Below are 20,229 nucleotides of genomic sequence, written 5' to 3' on the forward strand. Positions count from 1 at the left end.
ACGCGCAATACTCTTCCTTAGCCGTGGGTGTGCAAGTACAATGGTCTCATGAGAGCGCAATACCATGAAGAGTGACCAGTTCCATGGGCTCGAGATCACTAGGTAAGCTACAACACAGGCTATGCCACCCATTGCCTAGAGAGGTCACAAGTCTACTCTCCCCGGATTATTTCTCAAACGATGTGAGAAATATATAATAACACTCATGTGTTTGATTATGGTTGGTGTTTCGCTCATAATCATCCGACTAAAGATGAGCCGAGAATCAAACACCTAATAGGGAAAATCTTGGGGATTGTGTCATATCTACAGTCAAGCACAAAATATACTAATCAGACCAAGTTGAACAGGTTTGTGAAGGGTTGTAACGTAGGTTTTGGGTTAAGGTGGGATACATTTGAGAATGTGGCGTTAAAAAAGAGGATAAATGTGACCCAAGACTAAAGATACTACAAACACCTCACAAGAAACCAATAAAACCCATATCCAATAATGATATAACCCCCAAAACCTCAAATAAAGCACAAATGAACTCTATCATAAAACATTATCAAAAATTTTGAATTTCGTCACAATTTCCCAACATGTGTTTTTCAAGCTCTTCTATATATATATATGATAAACACTGTAAAGCATAAGAGGAAAGACGGAGAGATAATATAAGAAACAAATTAATGAATAGAGTCATGATAAGTGTCAATTTTCTTTTTAAGCCATTAAGTTGTATAAACTAGATCAATCTTGATATATTTTATATGAAACTTTGCACAGAATAGTAATTAGCAACTATTATGGTTTTAAAAAATTGCTAGACTTGAAAATTTTAGGCATAAAAACTAAATTACATGCTGACTAGCCTTTTTAAGGCTGCTTAGGCCACTAACTTCCATAAAATATGTCAATCTCTTTATTTTGAGATGAAACCATGCACATAATACTACTTAATAAATATTTGAATTTTAAAATAGTTAATCTTTAAATAGAGGCATATGTATAAATTACATGTCAAACAGTTTTATGCCACTAACTTGAATATAATAGGTCAATCTTTACATTTTTGACATTAAACATGGCACACAACACTAATTGGTAACTATTATAATGTTGAAATAGTTAAACTTGAAAAATTTGGCACGAGTGCGAAATTAAGTATCAAGTAGATTTTTTTAAGGCTATTTAACAAGGTGAATGTTGCATAACTAGGTGAATGTTGACATTAAACTGGCATACAACTCTAAATATTAACCATTATAGTTTTGAAATAGTTAGACTTGAAAAAAAGCATATGTGTGAAATAACATGCTAAGTAGCCTTTTGAAGGCTTATTGGCCTCTAACTTACATAAAATAGGCGAATCTTTATAATTTTGACATGAAACTTGACACATAAAATAACTAAAATATGTTGAAATAGTTAGACTTGAAAAAATTGGTAAACGTGCAAAATTAAGAGTCAAATAGCCTTTTTAATGCTTTTTAAGCCACTAACTTGCGTAAAGTGGTTTAAAAATAGTTAGACTTAAAAAATAGGTATATGTGCGAAATCTAGTGTCAAGTATCCTTGTTGAAGTTTTTTAAGCCACTTTAAACTAGGTCAATCTTTATTTATTCAATTTGAAACTTGGTAAACAATAATATATAGTAATTATTATAGTTTTGAAAATAGTTACACTTGAAAATAAGAAGCATATTTGTAAATTTAAAAGCCAAGTAGTTCTTTAAAGGATTTTTAAGCCACTAACTAACAATTGTTATAGCTTGAAATAATTAGACTCGATAAAATAGGTATATATGCAAAGTTAAGAGTTAGATAGCCTTTTCATTGTTTTTTAAGCCACTAGCTTCCATAAAATAGGTCAAGCTTATTCTTTTTAACATGAAACTTAGTACATAACAGTAATTAGTAATAGTTTCAAAATAGTTAGACTTGAAAGAATAGGCATATGTGTAATTTTCAGAACTCATGTTGTTTTTTAAAAGGCTTTTTAGCCTATTAACTTGCCTAAAATAGGTCAAATCATTATTTTTTTTGACATGTAATTAGGTGTATCTTGATTTGTTTCATGAAACTTGGCACACAACTTTAATTAGTAACTATTATAGTTTTGAAATAAATAGGCATGGAAAAATAGACATGAAAAATAAGCATATGTACAAAATTAAGTGTCAAGTAGCCTTTTTAATGCTTTGTAAACCTTTTTAATAAGTACTTTAATAGATTGAAAAAGTTTAGCCTTGATAAAATAGATATATGTGAAAACTCAACTCCTCTAAATAATGATATTCAAATCTCATATTTTAAAATTAAATCAACAAATTAAGAATTATATTTAGTTGATTATTTTGTCCAAAATCATATTAAGTATAAAGTGTTTTGAATTTTATTAAAATATGCTTAGTCCAATACTATCTCACATTTAATTTAGTCTTATATTTTATAAGTTAAAAAAATTAGACTAAGTAATACTTATATTTTAATCACACGGTTTTGTTTATTAAAATTAAAATAAGTAACTTAGTGAACACTTCCTAAATATATGGATCCGTTTTCCCATAATTTTGGATGTGTTGTTGATGTACTCGTTTTAGAGCACATTTTTGACCTCATTGTAGCGTTATGCCTTGCGATTTTAGATTGATAATATGCACTCTACACGTGATTTCACTTTGTTCTTGTCTTCAGGTTGTTTTAAGATCATTTCAGGTGTTTTTGAAGATTTTAAGGTCAATTGCGTTGTATTCGAGGCTTAGATGCTCCCATCAAGAGTAATTGGAGCTTTGACAAGCATTCCAAGTCACTGGCCTAATCCTTGCAAAGCTCGGAGACCCTTAGTCACTGCAACAAAGCTTTAAGGTAAAGATCAAAGCCTATTTGGCCGAATCTATGCTCCATTTGGTCGAATAAAGGTGCAACACTCAAGCCTTTGCAAAGTATGTCATTGGAAAGGGTGAAAAGGAGAACATTCGGGTGAACAAGTTCCATTCGGGGGCGAATCGATTTCTCATTCGGGTGAATGACCCCCAAGATCAAATGTTGCTTCAAAACTTGTTGTTTATATTGAATGCCCAAGCATTCGGGCGAATGAATTTGATTTGGGTGGATGGCCCATTCCATTCGGGCGAATGGCACGAATGGCTTTGTTTACTGTGCATACAATTTTCTCATAAAGCGAAATTAAATGGGCATTTTTTAGGCTTTCAAGACACCTTTGTTTTGGAGGGTATATATACCTAATTTTTGTATAAATCTTCTTCTATCAGTCATACATTCTCTAGTGTAGTTCATTTTTGTTCTTAAGCTTTCTTTAGTTCATTAAACCCTAGCTTTCAATAGCTAATGCTTTCAAACTTTGTAGTTCCAAGTTTTCTACTTTCTAGCATTTGATTTCAACTTTGGTTTATGAATCTTCACCACATCTTATTGTAGTTTCAACATTTGTTTGTGAGTATTAATCTTTATTTACTTTTGAGTTTATTTATTGCACTAATTCTCTTGTTTGGATTTATTGCTTCTCTACATTAGTCTTTATATAATCCTTTGTTCTCGTTGGTTTCATTTAATGTTCATTATGTTTATGATTGTTAGTTCATGGATTATCTTTGCTTTGTATTCATCCATCATGAGTGAGTAGTTCTTTTTGGGGGTTTAATTAGTGAAACCTAGGAATGACTATATTGTTCATTGTTTAGGATTAGACAAAAGATGACAACACTTAGTCCTTGAAACCCAATACAAATCTTGTCCTGCGACTCCTTTGGAAACATAAAGCGATTATAGGTTGTTCATTGTGATTTGTGGAATCACCAATTTCATCTCGTATTCTTGGAATTCTAGATTAATTATTTTATAATTTCATTTACCTACACATACCTTGTTTTGAAATCACTTTCCTAAGGTGAATCTAATCTTGACCCCGCTTTATTTCCTTTGATTTATATCATCATTTGACTTTTCTTGTTATTATTGTCTTTACTTTTAGATCCTCTTCAATCACAAAACCCTTGTTATATTAAGACATAGAGTTTCTTGATATGCTTTGTCCTTGTGATTCGATCCCCTACCCCATTATACTTATGTAGCGTGTATGTTATTATAAATATCGTTTGATTGGGGTATAGTATACACGGCGTGCGAAAACCCTCTATTAGATGTCAAATGTACCTACAATATAGGAAACGCTAGTTTAAAGTATACCTATAATTTTAGGAAAAGATATGTTAGTCTAAAAGTCGGTTTAATTGATTAAATTAATTAACTTAGGAGAAAATATAAACACGCTTGGTTATTGCTAATATTAGAAATTACATGACATGTTTCTAAGTCTTGAGGAGCTAAAAATAGCTGAACGTGTTTTAGCAAAGAAGTCCAAAGGAGCATACAACTAACTTGCAGTCCAAGGCTTTAAAAGTCATTTCCAACATAACCAAAAGTGAGATAAATAGGAAGATGAATCTTTATGTTCTCAACGGCTAGTTAGAAGGCGTGACTTATATATTGAAGCATCATTCAAGAATAGAAGAACACAAACACAATAAAACACTTACTTGCCATCTATTTTCTTTGAGTCTGAAAGTCTAAAGAGTTGTAAATTTAGTTCTTCATAATTTCTCGAACTCTTACAATTGTAATAGGATGTAGAGTTCAAGAGAGTTAAATTATTAATTTCATTTTATGCCTTTAAGTCTTAGAGTACTTTTAGAAGTATTCGTTTGTTTTCTCATTTGTGAGATTTGGTTTAAATCTTTTATTGAAGGGAACTTGTAGATCCTAAGGGGTGGAAAAGAACCCATAAGCTATTGATAGCGGAACCTCGTTAATAGATCTGTTGTTTTTGCCTAAGTTTACAGTGTTGAGTGGATGCAAAATATTAGTTACAGTTAAAGTAGTGGTTAAGTGGGCAGTTACTATTTAGGAGTTATTTCTAATTTAGTGGAGTAAGTTATGGAGTCATGGGATGAACTCCCTATTTTTATGTGTAGTTAGTTACTTAGTTTTCCTATTAAATAGGTTCATATATTTCATTTTTATACGTCTTAATGAGAAAGTTCGTAAGTTTTAGATTTGTTATTAGACCTAGAATAGTTTTCAGAAAACTGTTTGGAAGGTCTTGCAAGCTCTTGAGCTAACAGTCAAAGGAAAAATTTTAATTGTGCTCTAGGCCTCCCTTGTTTTGTGGAGCAAAATTTTCACATTGGAAAACATTGATGAAGATGTTTGTAATTGATCAAGACATGAAATTGTGGGACATCATCACTAAAGGACCTAAGGTACCAATGAAAAAGGAAGCACTAGGTAATGATATTAAAAAGTCCGAATCCGAATTCACTCAAAGTGATTTGGAATCTGTGTCCAAGAACTATGGAGCCATGAATCAATTCTATAGTGCTCTAAATGGTAACGTGCTCAATAGGGTTTCATCATATATTACTGCCAAGGAAATTTGGGAATAATTGGTCGTGACATATGAAGAAACTAGCCATGTCAAGGAGACAAAGATCAACATCTCATATGCATCAATATGAAATGTTCAAGACGAAAAAGGATGACAATATTAATGAAATGTTTACTCGTTTTACGTTAATTACTAAAAGTTTGAATTCTCTTGGCAAAAATTTTACAAATGCAGAGAAGGTTCAGAAGGTTTTGAGATGTCTTCCAAGATCTTAACGGGCTCCAAAGGTCACTGCCATAGAAGAATCTCAAGATTTGAGAGTGTTATCGCTTGATGATCTTCGTGGAAAGCTCACAACTCATGAACTCATCCTTCATGATGATGGAGAAAGTGGCGTTATTTCATCCATGAAGAAGCTTGCACTAAAGGCAAAGAAACGTGAAGAATCGTTAAACAAAAACGATGAAAGTGATGATGAGGAAGATCTCTTTGCTTTTATTACAAGAGGTCTAGAAGGAATAATAAAAATATGTGAAGATTTATAAGATACAAATCAAGAAACGACTACAACGGTAAGTCGTGTTCCCATTCCAATTCTAAATCTAACAAACTTGATTGTATTGAGTGTGATCATCTACAGAACTTCTTGTGAAAGAATGTCCTAAAAAGAAAAAGGATTATTACTAGAGGAAAAAAAAGAAGCAAGCAATGGTTGATAAGTAGAGTGATTTTGAGGGGTCAAGTGAATCAGAAAATGAAGAAGGAAAAGCTCATTTGCGTCTATTGGCCAATGCTAACAAAGAAGGTGAACTAGAAGGAAACTCTAAGGAGGTACTAGATTTTTTAACTCTTGTTCTAAATATGAATCAGTTAAAGCTCTTTTCGACATATTTCAAATTTAACAAATCTTAAAAAGAAGAAAAGAAAATATTAGAAGATAGAATTCGTCAATATGTCGAAGGTAGTGAAGACCTTATAAAGAAAAATGATTCGTTTCTGGCTGAAAGAATTAAATTTGAATAGATTGTCAAGGTCTTGAAAGAACAGAATATCAGTCAAATGAAACAACTCACAAAAATTTAGAATTAAAACTATGATCTTGAATCAGAACTCAAGAGCTTAAGACGTGAGTCTGAGAAAAGCCTGCAATCCTTGAGTAAGCTAAATGATAAAGAAAAGTGTTTTATTAAAAATCCTAACACGGGACATATACTCATTACTGCCCATAGATTTGATAATGTTTATGCATTGAATACTAACGAAATTTCAACTCAAGATTTTATGTGTTTAAAGGCTATTACAGATGATTCAAAGCTATAGCATAGAAGGCTAGGCCACACCAATAAGCACACCATGCATGGACTAGCTAGTAAGTAAAAATCTGGTTAAGGGACTTCCCACTCTTGACTACAAACACAACTCTTCATGTGATGCGTGTATTAGAGGTAAACAAGTAAGATTTTCTTTTAAACCAAAGAAAATTGCAAGCACTACTAGACAATGTGAACTTCTACATATTGATCTATGTGTTCTAATGCGTTTAAGGAGCATAAGAGGTAAATATTATGTACTACTAACAGTTGATGATTTTTATAGATTTACGCGGGTTGATTTTTTGAAGGATAAAGGTGAAGCTTTGAAGCCTTTCTCAAGGCTTTGTAAAGAAATGCAAAGTCTGTTAAATTTGACCAATTTTTTCGGTTAGAAGTGATCATAGGAGAGAGTTTGACCAATAAGGCTTCAATTCCTTATGTGAAAAATATGGTATAACCCATGACTTTCAACTCTTAGGACACCGGAACAAAATGGTGTGGTTGAAAGGGAAAACCGCATTTTAAGAGGAAATGGCTATGTCTATGCGCATTGAAAATAGATTAGCCAAACATTATAGGGCCGAAGCGATTAATACATCAAATTATGTATTAAATAGATGTGTCATTAGACCCATACTTAAGAAAACCCCCTATGAGCTATTTAAGGAAAGAAAACAAAACATACCCTACCTTAGACCATTCGATTGTCAGTGTTTCATCGATAATAATGGTAAGGATAATCTAAGTAAATTTGTAACGGTCCGGTTTAAATGACCCGGAAATCCATATGAAAATACAAATTCCGTTTCACTCTTTGGACTCCAGAGAAGACTTTTCTCTAGGACCGTCAACGTTCCGTCGATAAAGAAATATAGATAAAACAGAAAGCAGTACAGCCGTGAAAGATAATAAGTCAGCGGAATCTCTTACGTACAACTCCAGAGCCTAAAGGCCTCTAAACTAACTAATTGAAATAAGCGGAAGCGAAAAGAAAACTACACTATCTCCTGTTACTTAAGTACAGAGTTTCTTTCTACTCTTAATCTAATACAAAAATATAATAGCATAGTCTTGATGATTACGGGTTCTAAGTCGAGACCTCACTCCATACCCCACCTGCAATCAACCTACTAGTCGTCGTATGACAACACACAGTAGGTTCCAAAGAAACAAACCAATACACGTCAGAGACTTCATACAAATATCAATCAGGTTGAATACAAGCAAAATGTTCATCCTAGCATGCAGAGGCTCTAATACATTTATTATTAATTAATCCCAACTTGTAACGTTGCCCGTCCTGTTCGGGTCGTTCAAGTATAAACCATTCATTATTAGATAATTCCAACTTGTAACGTTGCCCGTCCTGTTCGGGTCGTTCAAGTATAAATCCAAATCTTTTTAAAGGAATATACTTGGGAGAGCTAATCCCAAGGCAACCACCGAGCTAAGACGTTGCCTGTCCTGTTCGGGTCGTCAAAGGCTAAAGTATTCATACCCCCATGGTGACCTTAATGATCCAAAACAGCCATGGAAACAATAATTGTAATAATCCAAACCAATACGTTAACCCCTTTGGGTAAACATAATATAACAAAACTTCAACCCCATTTGGGTGACAAACACATAAATTCTCAATTTCCAATTAATTTCTTTCAAATTATTTGAAGTGTTTAATCCTTATGTGATTACAATGCCTCGATTAGAAATGAAACAACACTACTTGCACAACCACATAAACAGTATGGTCTAAGCGTGTACCTTTAAGTGCTGCAAACAACAATGTTCAAGCACGACCGAAATTTCGCCCTCTTATGAATCGAGGTCCTAAATAACACACACACAAAACGATCACATATTAGGACGTGTTTACAAATTTAATCCACTCCATACTCTAAAAATATCACTTAGACTTGATAATTATTAATTGTTTACATCCAATTCCCAATGGTTTCAAATTTCAAATTCTGACCAGAAACTTTAAGGGTCATTTCGGATAGATTAGAAAATTCAAATGAAAAATCCGACTTCGCCATTGCGTTCGGAATGCGCCAATTACCTTGGGTACCAAATTAAAAATTTCTAACATCCATTTACTATTTTTAATTATTTTAAGCGCTTAACGAGTTTTTAACGCAACGGTGCATAAAACAATGGAAAACGACTAACGTTTCCGGGTCGGCACCTTTAACGAGGCAGAACAGCTGCTGCCCGAACTGCTCGAATACATATACATATATATTTAATTTAAATTCATTATTATTATTATTTTATATATACATTATCAACCCTTTTTCTTTTAAATCTCATGACCAAAATAATTCTAGCAAGGTCACATTCAATAAATCCTTCAAGAGACTTGAAATTTCATAAATTATGATAACTAAATTAAATACTTAATTCTCTTAACAAATCAAATTTTGTAGAGAATTACAAAACCAAATCACCCTTTTAAATCAAGACACATATATATAAACACAATCCCTCAAGCAAAAAAAATCAAATTTTACTAAAGGGTTTACAAATTCTCTGATAACAAATTGAAATTTAGTAAGAGAAATTTAAACCATAAAAGAAATTTATTTAAATATCAACATAAACTCAATTCTTATAACAAATTTAAACTTTGTTAAAAAATATAAATCAAGAAACATAACTTAATCCTTTTAACAAAATTAAGGTTTATTAAAGGATTGTTAAAGAAAAATACATAAAAATATACTCAATCCTCCTCAAAGACATAGGATATCATCATACATAAAATATAATTCATCTTAGAAAACCTTGTATATAAAATCTATAACTAGCAATTCAATTAAAACTTACCCCTTTGATCAAAAGATTGAATGCAAAAACAAGAGAACAATTTTTATTTTCTTTGGAAATGCCGAACCAAAAGAGCACAAAGGAGAGAATTTTTTTCTGATTTTCTTTGTTCATTTGGTAGCTTAGAAGGGTGAAGAATTCAAATGGTGTTCACAAGGATTAATAGGCAATTAAGGAATGAGCTTAATGTGCCATAATACACACTTATGAGAGGAGTTACAAGACTCCTCCCATTCCTCCACACAACCGGCCACCCTTCCCCTCCCCTAGCCTTTTATTTATTTTTTTTCAATTAATTAATTAATTATATAATTGTCTATTTTTTTTTGTTAAAACAGAAAAGAAATATTACGCGATAACAACGTATGCGATAAAACGCGTTACCGTTAAATTAAACTTACTTCGTTTCATATAATTACCATGTAAAATAATATAATTCAATATTACTTATTTATTTTATTTTGTTATACTTTATTTTATTACATTTTATTTATTTTTAAACCCGATAAATTACGGGGTGTTATAAAATTTGATGCTAGAAGTGAAGAAGGCATATTTCTAGGATACTTCTTAAAGAGCAAAGCTAATACAATGCTAAATAAGCGTACAAGTATGGTAGAAGAAAGCATACATGTAGTGTATGATGAATTGAATAATGGAATATTAAGTGAAGAATTTATTGAGTTAAATCTTAACAAACATTTTGATGATGTGAGTGATTATGAAGTAGATACAATTGATCATAATGAAGATGAAAAGAAGAATATGCAAGAGCCTATATAAAGTCTTGAAGAGGATGAAGAAAAATAAGTTAGTGCATTGAAGACTCACAACCTAATCTTGAGACCAATGCTCAAGACCTAGAAGACCTCTTAAACGTATTGATTTTGATACTCTAACAAAAGACTCCTCAAAGGAAGCAGGAACCAGCTCTTTTAATGATCATACACCATCCATACTAAGAAGAAGATTTAGATTATCATCTCAACATCCTCCGAAGAACATCATTAGTGATCCCAATAAAGGAGCACAAACTCAATCTTCTATTAAAAATTTATGTGATGTTTCTCCTTTGTATCTCTTGTAGAACCAAAGGATGTTAAAGAACATAAAGGAACCAAAGTGGATCATTGCTATGCAAAGTGAACTCAATGAGTTCGAAAGAAATAAAGTTTGGGATCTAGTTGAAAGGCCAAAGGATCGTACCATCATTGGAACAAGATGGGTCATGTTGACTCTCTTAGGTTTTGACGATGACTACATTTAATATAAACAAATGTATTTTAGAGATTGTATGTAGGTCGATATCTGGTCTTGATAAGGATCGTTGATAGTGCCTATGACTTAGTCTATGAACGTTGTACATGTGAAATATATCCAAGGAAATTAGATAAGGAAGATCGCTTAAAATGTCAAATGTAGACAGGAGGTCTACTGTTCCAGAGTTTGATGATCTGACGATACTTGTAGATGGAGACTGTGCTCTGTTCCCAAGACTGGAGTCTGGAAATCTACGTCAGCTTGAAAATTCTGTTAAATATATCTTCTAATTTTTTAGTTGATGTATTGGTTACAATTATTTTTTTGCATTATTTATTTAATAAGTTAATTGACAAAATATTTTTTAAAAGAATAACCACTCCTTTTAAAGTTGAGAAAACTTCTCCTTATTTTTCTCCACATAAATAGGCTAGCAATATGGGTTTAATTAAGAAAAACTACCTCACCTATTTTAGAAAATAACCGTGGCTTTTTCTTGTAAATCAAGATTCACTTACTCCTCCTTAATCATAAGAATAAAGATGTAGTGAGAAAATAAAAGTGTGTTTTTCTCTTGAGATTCAAGATCTACTTAATTCTCCTTAATCTTGGGAATAAGGATGTAGTGGGTAGTTATTTCTTTTTACTAGTTATGAGCTCCTATGTAAAGGGGACATGTTTTTCAACCAAAAATAGAGTGAGCAAGAGTCCATACATGAGAGATCAAAATAAAACAAGAAATATTTTGCTCCGAAAATACCAATTAACTTATAATATTTTCTTTTGCAACTATTTAATTTTATCCTTAGGAATTTATCCTTTGTAAAGAATTTTTGAGCGAATTGTTGTAACTAGACTTGAGGAAGTTTAGGGGAGAATTTAAGAAGCTTCAAGTGAAGCAAGAGAAGGAAAAAGGGAAGGAGAAAGAGAAAGAGAAAGAGAAGGAGAAGGAGAAGGAGAAGGAGAAAGAGAATTTGGCCTAGTTTTGTTTTTTTGTTTTATGTAATTGTAAATAATTTCTTAAAACATATTGGAGAATTTTGAAATCCCGAGGGGTCATGGGTTTTTCTTCTATTTAGGCCTAGAAGGTTTCAACGTAAAATTTTGTTGTCTCCTTTTACTTTTGCGCATTAAGTTTAAGTTTTAATTTCGCAATCTAATTCCGCAAAAACAGGGCAAAAATACTTAAACTTATTAAAACAACAATTCACCCCCCCCACCCCACCCCTCTGTCGTCGTTCACCATCTCTAACCGTTTCTACAGGTCTTTCGAAACTAGTTGAATGTAGATGGAGAGATTATAAGGAATAAATCAAGGTTAGTAGTTCAAGGCTATAATCAAGAATAAGGTATTAATTATAATGAAACTTTTGCACCCGTAGCAAGGTTAGAATCTATTCTAGTCATACTTGCTTTTGCTTCCTATATGAATATAAAATTATACCTAATCATGTATTCAAACTAAACAAAATTATACAGTTTGAAATAAGCTCCAAGGGCTTGGTATGATAGATTCAACTGATATTTACTTGAGAATAACTTTCAAAGTGGTAAAATTGATAAAATATTTTTATTAAAACAAAAGGGAAAGATATTCTTGTTGTTCATGTATATGTTGATGATATATTGTTTGGAGCTACTAATGATTCTTTATGCAAGGAATTTTCAGAGATTATGTGCTAGGAATTTGAAATGAGCATGATGGGAGAATTAACATTCTATCTTGGACTACAAATAAAGCAAAAGAAGAATGGAATTTTTAATTGTCAAATTAAGTATGTTAGAGATCTTTTAAAGAAGTACAATATGAACCAATGCAAAAGAGCTAATTCACTTATGAGTGCAACAATTAGCTTAGATCAAGATCTAAATGGTAAGCGTGTTGATTAAACTTCTTATAAAGGTATGATTGGTTCACTATTGTATTTAACAGCTGGTCAATGTTTATTGTTTGCTTATGTGCTCGTTTTTAAACTAATCCAAAAGAATCTCATCTAACGACAGTTAAGAGAATCTTTATCTATCTACATGGGACTAAAGACTTATGTTGTATTTTGGCAAACAATTTTTTAGTTTTCAGCAAACAGTATTTTAGTTTTTGATGAACAACATTCCAACATTGTGATTCCTTGTTTACTTTTGATGAAAGTCAAAAAGGGGGAGATGTTTTGGTTTGTAACAACTTACATTTTTACTTTGCATGCACTATGTTATGCTTAGATTTACCATTGGTTAGATGACTTTGGATAAAATATTATTGGGTGCTTGCTTAATAGTAAACTATGTTTGATAAGTTAACCATGGCATGTGTTATTATTGGTGGATACATACATCTTTCTGATGTTTTGTCATAGTTATTGATTATAACTGATCTATATTGAGACAGATTTCAAAGTTTTGAAATCTTGTTGTTTTATGCTTATTGATGGAATTGCATGACTTATAAGTTCGTTTAATTGTTTTCTCTTATCATGTTTAAATGTTTAAATCATTTTCACTTAGTAGTATGGTTTTAACTTCTTTTAAGTGATGATAATCAAAACTCATATTAAAATTAAACCAACAAACTAAGGAATTACATTTAGTTGATTATTTGGTCCAAAATCATATTAAGGAAAATTGTTTTGAATTGTATTAAAATATGCTTAGTCTAATAATATCTCATGTTTAATTTAGTATTATGTTTTATAAGTTAAATACAATTAGACTAAGTAGTACTTATGTTTAGTCACACAATTTTGTTTATTAAAATTAGAATAAGTAACTTACTTAGTGAACAAGACTAGTTGTGTTTGAAAATAACCCTTCCTAATTATATGAAACCATTTTCCTATAATTGTGGATGTATTGTCAAATGTACCTACAATATAGGAAAGGCTAGTTTAAAGTATTTCTATAATTTTGCGATAAGATATGTTAGTCTAAAAATCAGTTTAGTTGATTAAATTAATTTACATAGGAGAAAATATAAACACGCTTGGTTATTGCTATTATTGGAACTAACATGACAAGTTTCTAAGTCTTGAGGAGCTTAAAATTACTAAACGCGTTTTGGTGAAGAAGTTCAAAGGAGCATACAACTAACTTGTAGTCTATGGCTTTGAAAGTCAATTCTAGCATAACCAGAAATGAGATAAATAAGGAGATGAAGCTTTATGTTCTCAACGGCTTGTTAGAAGAAGTGACTTATATATTGAAGCTTCATTCAAATACTGAAGAACACACAACACAATATAACACTTACCTACCATCTATTTTGTTTGTGTCTAAAAGTCTAAAAGAGTTGTAAATCCAGTTTTTCATAATTTGTGTAATCCAGTTTTTCATAATTTTTGTAACTCTCACAATTATAATAGGATTTAGAGTTAAAGAGTGCTAGATTAGTAATTTCATTTTACGCCTTAGTGTCTTAGAATACTTTTAGTAGTGTTCGTTTGTTTTCTCATTTGTGATATTGGGTTTAGATCTTTTATTAAAGGGAAGTTGTAAATCGTTCTTCAAGGGGAATAACGTGGTGAGTGAAGATAAAGAGATCTTCTTAGTGATCTAAGGTTCTTTAATAAAAGGTGTTGAATTCTAAGGGTTAGAAAGGAACCAATAAGTGGGAAGTAGGCTATTCGACCTAGAATAGTTTTTCAGAAAACTGTTTGAAGGTCTCACAAGCTATAGAGCTAACAGTCAAAGGAAAAATTTTAATCGGGCATACTCTCTATTCACTCTTGTTTAGAGAGTACTCAATCTCTTATCAACTTTCAATATGTGCGAAATTAAGTGTCAAGGATCCTTTTTAAAGCTTTTTAAGCCACATTAAACTAGGTCAATCTTTATTTATTTGACATGAAACTTGGTACACAACAGTAATTAATAACTATTATAGTATTGAAATAGTTAGACTTAAAAAAAATAGGCATATGTGTAAATTTACAAGCCAAGTATTTTTTAAAAGACTTTTTAATCCGCTAACTTGTATAATATAGGCCAATCGTTATTTTTTTGACTTGAAACTTGGCAAAAATAATAACTTGCAAAAATTACGTAAAATAATCTAGTCCTTTTATGAATTTCCTACAAAAATCTCACCTATTAATTAACCATAAATGATCCCAACTATAGAGGTATTTACCTAGAGTAATCTAGGGTAACTCGATGACTTACTATTGTAGGTAATTTATGAAAAAAATAAACTCAAATTAATATAAAATTATAGAAAAATTTTGAAAATTTACATAAAAAATTCTAAATAATAAAATAAATTAGAAAATTTTTAAAAAATTTATTTATATATTTTTTTAATATCTTAAATTCTTTTATCCATTTTTTTAAAATAAAGACCTTGGTATAGATGGTCATCCGGTTACAGATTTTACTCCAGGAAAAAACCACTAAAATTAGAATTATTCATGGTTAATAAATAGGTGGAATTATTGTAGGAAAATTATGACAAGATTGAATTATTCTAGGTAATTTTCCTATAACTATTAGTCTTACATAGTTAGACATGAAAAATAGGTATATTTGCAAAGTTAAGTATCAAATAGCCTTTTTAATGATTTTTAAGCCACTAAGATGTATAAAACTTGGTCAATCTTGATTTTTTGGACATGTACTTGGCACACAATACTGTAACTATTATAGTTTTGAAATAGTTAGACCTTAAAAAATAGGCGTATGTACAACATTAAGTGTCAATTAGCTTTTTAAAGTATTTTTAAGCTACTAACTTGATACACAATATCATTTAGCAACTATTATAGTTTTGCATTAGTTAGACTTGAAATAATAAGCATATGTATAACTTGGCACACAACACTAATTAGTAACTATTATAGTTTTAAAATTGTTAGACTTGAACAAATAAACATATGTGCGAGATTAAGTGTCAAGTAGCCTTTTGGGCTTTTTACGCCAATAAACTCTATAAACTAGGTCAATCTTTATTAGTTTGACATGAAACTTGATAGACAACATTAATTAGTTACTGCTCCCTCCTTGTCACCCTAAATGTTTTATTTCTATTTTGGATATGTTAACTTTATTAATTTACACTTACTAAGCTTTTTCACACCTTTACACTTTACTAACCCCATTTTACCCTTATCAAAATTCTAAAATATTATACTTTTTTCTTTCACATGTGGCGCCATTTGACCATCTAAAAAAGGTAAAAAAAAAATAATTAAAAAAAAGTCAAATGGGGCACATTCGGTGAATGAGAGGGAGTATAAAAGTTTTGAAATAATTAGACTTAGCTTGAAAAAAAAACACGTAAGTGATATGACGGAAATTAAGTGTCGAGATGCCTTTTTAAGGCTTTTTAAGCCATTAACTTTTAAAAAATAGGTCAATGTTGATTAGTTCATATGAAAATTGACACACAACACTTATTAATAACTATTATAATTTCAAAATTGTTAGACTTGAAAAAAATAAGTATACATGCAACATTACCTACCGTCTAGACTTTTTAAAGCATTTAAAGCCACTAACCTACATAAAATATGTCAGTTTCTATTTTTTGAGATTAAACAAACAACACTAATTAGTAACTATTATAATTTTAAAATAGTTAGATTTAAAAAAAGACATATGTGTAAAATTACATGTCAAAGAATTTTTAAAAGGCTTATTAGGACACTAACTTGAACATAGGTTAATCATTAATTTTTTGACATAAAACTTGACACACAACACACTTAAAAACTATTATAGTTTTGAAATAGTTAGACATGAAAAATTACACATATGTGCGAAATTAAGTAGCAAGTAGCCTTTTTCATGCTTTTTACGCCACTATCTTGCATAAACTTGGTGAATCTTAAATTGTTTAACATGAAATTTGGCACACATCAGAATACATACCTTATTTACAAAGATGTTCTTCTTGTTGGGCAATTACGACTATCATGGTAATTAAAAGCAACCTATACACATTTTCAAAGTCAGTTAATATAATATCAATATTTTTCAAGAGCAAGACACCAAAAATATACTCATACAAAAGAATACATACCTTATTTACAAAGATGTTTATGTTGGGCAATTACGACTATCATGGTAATCAAAAGCAACCTATACAAATTTTCAAAGTCAGTTAATATAAATTCAATATTTTTCAAGAGCAAGACACCAAAAAAATATTCATATAAAAGAATACATACCTTATTTACAAAGATGTTCTTCTTTTTGAGTAATTACGACTATCATGGTAATCAAAAACAACCTATACAAATTTTCAAAGTTAGTTAATATAAATTTAATATTTTTCAAGAGCAAGACACTAAAAAAATATTCATATAACAGAATACATACCTTATTTACAAAGATGTTCTTCTTATTGGGCAATTACGACTACCATGGTAATCGAATTCCCCACAAGTTTTACACTTTCGTTTGTTCTTCTTGCTTTGCTCGATATTTTGTTCCTTTTCACTAACTATCCTCTGATTCTATCCCTTGTTTTTTGATTATGTTGGGTTTTGGATTTCCATTGTTGACGATGAATATGGCCCTAACAAAAATTCTATTTGTTGTTCTTTCGTAATTTCCAACCTTATATCATCACTTTCCTCCAATTTTTTACTAAAATCCTTGAGGTTTTTTTTGAAGTGATTGTAAGTCACTTTCACTCCCTTTAGGTAAACCAACACAATGGAATATTTCCGACCAAATTTCCCCCAACAACTTTTCCATGTTGTCCAAATTTTTATGGTCTTTGATCAAATTGCCATGCATATCAAAAATAGGCTTCTTTATAACTAGTTTTGTCTAACGATCCAAGATATATTGCTTTGGGATTTGTGTTATTTGCCTTGCACTCATAACACAAATTGCATGACAACATAATAGGCCTATACGTTTGAACAACTAACACCCACAATCTACTTGAAGCTCATCAATTGAACTTCCTGCAATAAATGTGACTTTGTACATCTTATCTAATATCGAGTGCAAAACAATTATAGTTTCAACACTTTTGCTTTTTTCAATACTTTGAATATAAATCTTGGAACTAGATTTATAAACTTCAATTTAAATAGAAAAAATATTGTTCTTGTATAGACTTCACTAGCATGCTTTTAAATTGGCAATGGAGTTTTTAATTGGGGTACCGTATTAAGTGATGATACATTCAACTTTTATTGGTTATATCTTTGGGCATCCATTGCACTTTCATAGCTCATGTAAAACTCAACTAGCGTCATGTGTGGGTTTGAAAAATTGTTAAAAAAATTGTTAATGCTCTCTGATCTAGATGTAGTTCTCGAAATCACTTCCAATGTGATGTCCTTAAAATATGCCGGTATCCATTGGTCTCGTATGCTAAACAAGTTACAAAACCATTTATCCTCAAGAAGATTATACTTTATCATGATTGCCTCCCATTTCTCCTCAAACTCACTTTCTTCTTGTTCAACATTCCACACACAACTATTTAATTCTTTCAAAAAAAACTCATCTTTGTTTAATTCAGGTCCTACTTTGTCTGCGACTTTGCTCATTATGTGCCACATACAAAGTTTACGTATTGTATTTGGAAAAACATTCTTAATTGGAATTTTCATTGATGAGTCTTGATCATTTATCAAATAAGTAGGCATACAATCCCCCATACAGTATGAAAAAGTCATAAACAACCACTCAAATGACTCAGTATCCTCTTTAGCCAACAAACCAACACCAAATGTAATGCAAGACCTATATTGATCTACACCGGTAAAAGGAGCTAAAACCATACTACATTTATTATTATCATAAGTACAATCAAAGGTGACCATCTCTCCAAATAGGGCGTAATTCTTCCTGCTTATTGTACCTGCCCAAAAAAGAAGTGAAGTGTGGTTATCCTCATCTAGTGCATAGTCAAAATAAAACCCCAGGAAAATATCTCTTTTCTTAATGAAATTCTCAATCAATATCTTTTCGTCATCACCTTTGATGTAATTTTTGAAATCTCTATGAAAATTTTTGAAATCTTGCATAGTAGCTCCCACATTTTCATAACTCCCTACATTTTCCTTGAAAAGTCTAAATGATTTAACTAGTCCTACATTAATTCATGCGTGTTTTGATATGAAATTCTTGTATAAAATAGTCATTTTCTAACTACTCTTAAATAGTGTCGCGATGTAGGGGTAATAAGACAATGACTATGCCCCTCAACAAACTTGAAAACAAAATGCATTCCTTTCTTTTTATCAATTTTCAATATCAAGTTCGCCTTACAACCAACTGTTTTGGTTGATCTCTTATACCGTACAACATCACCCTTATTTTTCTTAACTCTAGATACCATAAATCCCTCCCTACTACAAAGAAAGTACTTCAAAATAATAACACCTTTACATCTGTAAGTAGTAGCCGAGCGTGTATCAAAACCACAAATTTCTACATACCTAGTATAAATATCAGATGCTTTTTCTAAATTTTCAAAAATCAAACTAACAAATGGCTTCTTATCATCTTCACAATAAGGAAACCACTCAGTAGAACCGTTAGGACTAACATGTGTTACAGTTCTCGGAGTTTTAGTTACTGTTTAATAATAAAAAAACGATACTATGAGATTTAAATATTACGCATCATAAACAACAATCTATGAAGAAAATTTTGACCAAATGCGATGTTGTCTTAATATATATGTGACTCTTGCTTATAAAAAATGTGCTACTACTTTTTGAACTCATACTGAGCCAACTTATTCTCGAGTCATGTAATGTGATGCTTTCTTGATAAACATGTAATGCTTTCATTAAGAAAGCATCATGAAAGAATCACATTTTTACTTAGAAAAGCATTATGTTTATCAAGAAAGAATCATATGTTAATTAAGAAAGAATCACATGTTTATGAAAAGCATCACAATTTGAACAAGAAAACATCACATATTAATTAAGGAAGCATCACATATCAGTATGGCTTCACTATGGGTTCAGAAATTAGTAGCACCGAAAGCATCACATTAGATCAGAATCACATGTTCGATCAGAAAGCATTACATGAAATTCTCGATTTATTGGTTTATAAACACTAAAATTTAGATTTCATAAAAATTACCTGAGCATTCTTGTTCATGTTGATGGATCTTTTTGATTCTTCATTTGTTAACATTCTTGATGGATCTTTCGATTTTTGGTTCACAAACCCTAAAAATCGAAAAACTGAATAAACACAAGAATCGCAGATCGCACAAGATTAAACCCTAAAAACGATTGATTAAAAACTTAAAACATTGAATAATCATTTACTCTAAGAATCATTTGTTGTAATCGCACAAGAATCATTGTATACTCATAACATAAATTCGCTAAGCGATTCCATACAACAGTTGCACAAGAATCACAAGAATAAAAATGAAAAAAAACGATGAAAAAAATATCAAAATCTATGAATAAAATCGCAAAAATCGAAAATGTGATTGAGATATTGATTACATATCAG

At 30.9% G+C, this 20,229-nt stretch overlaps 1 protein-coding gene across 1 annotated transcript; it reads right to left on the reverse strand.

The window, feature by feature from the left end:
* Window positions 1-17,927: 17,927 nt before the first annotated feature.
* Window positions 17,928-19,541, reverse strand: LOC130820901 (protein FAR1-RELATED SEQUENCE 5-like). Its single transcript, XM_057686444.1, has 4 exons — window positions 19,478-19,541; window positions 19,185-19,323; window positions 18,940-19,094; window positions 17,928-18,835 (listed from the first exon to the last, which is right to left on the reverse strand). Exons 1-4 carry the CDS (start codon window positions 19,539-19,541, stop codon window positions 17,928-17,930), a joined length of 1,266 nt encoding a protein of 421 aa, XP_057542427.1.
* Between the last annotated feature and the right edge of the window lie 688 nt (window positions 19,542-20,229).

The sequence above is a fragment of the Amaranthus tricolor genome, chromosome 8 (genome assembly GCF_026212465.1).
Source record: "Amaranthus tricolor cultivar Red isolate AtriRed21 chromosome 8, ASM2621246v1, whole genome shotgun sequence".
Lineage (NCBI taxonomy): Eukaryota > Viridiplantae > Streptophyta > Magnoliopsida > Caryophyllales > Amaranthaceae > Amaranthus > Amaranthus tricolor.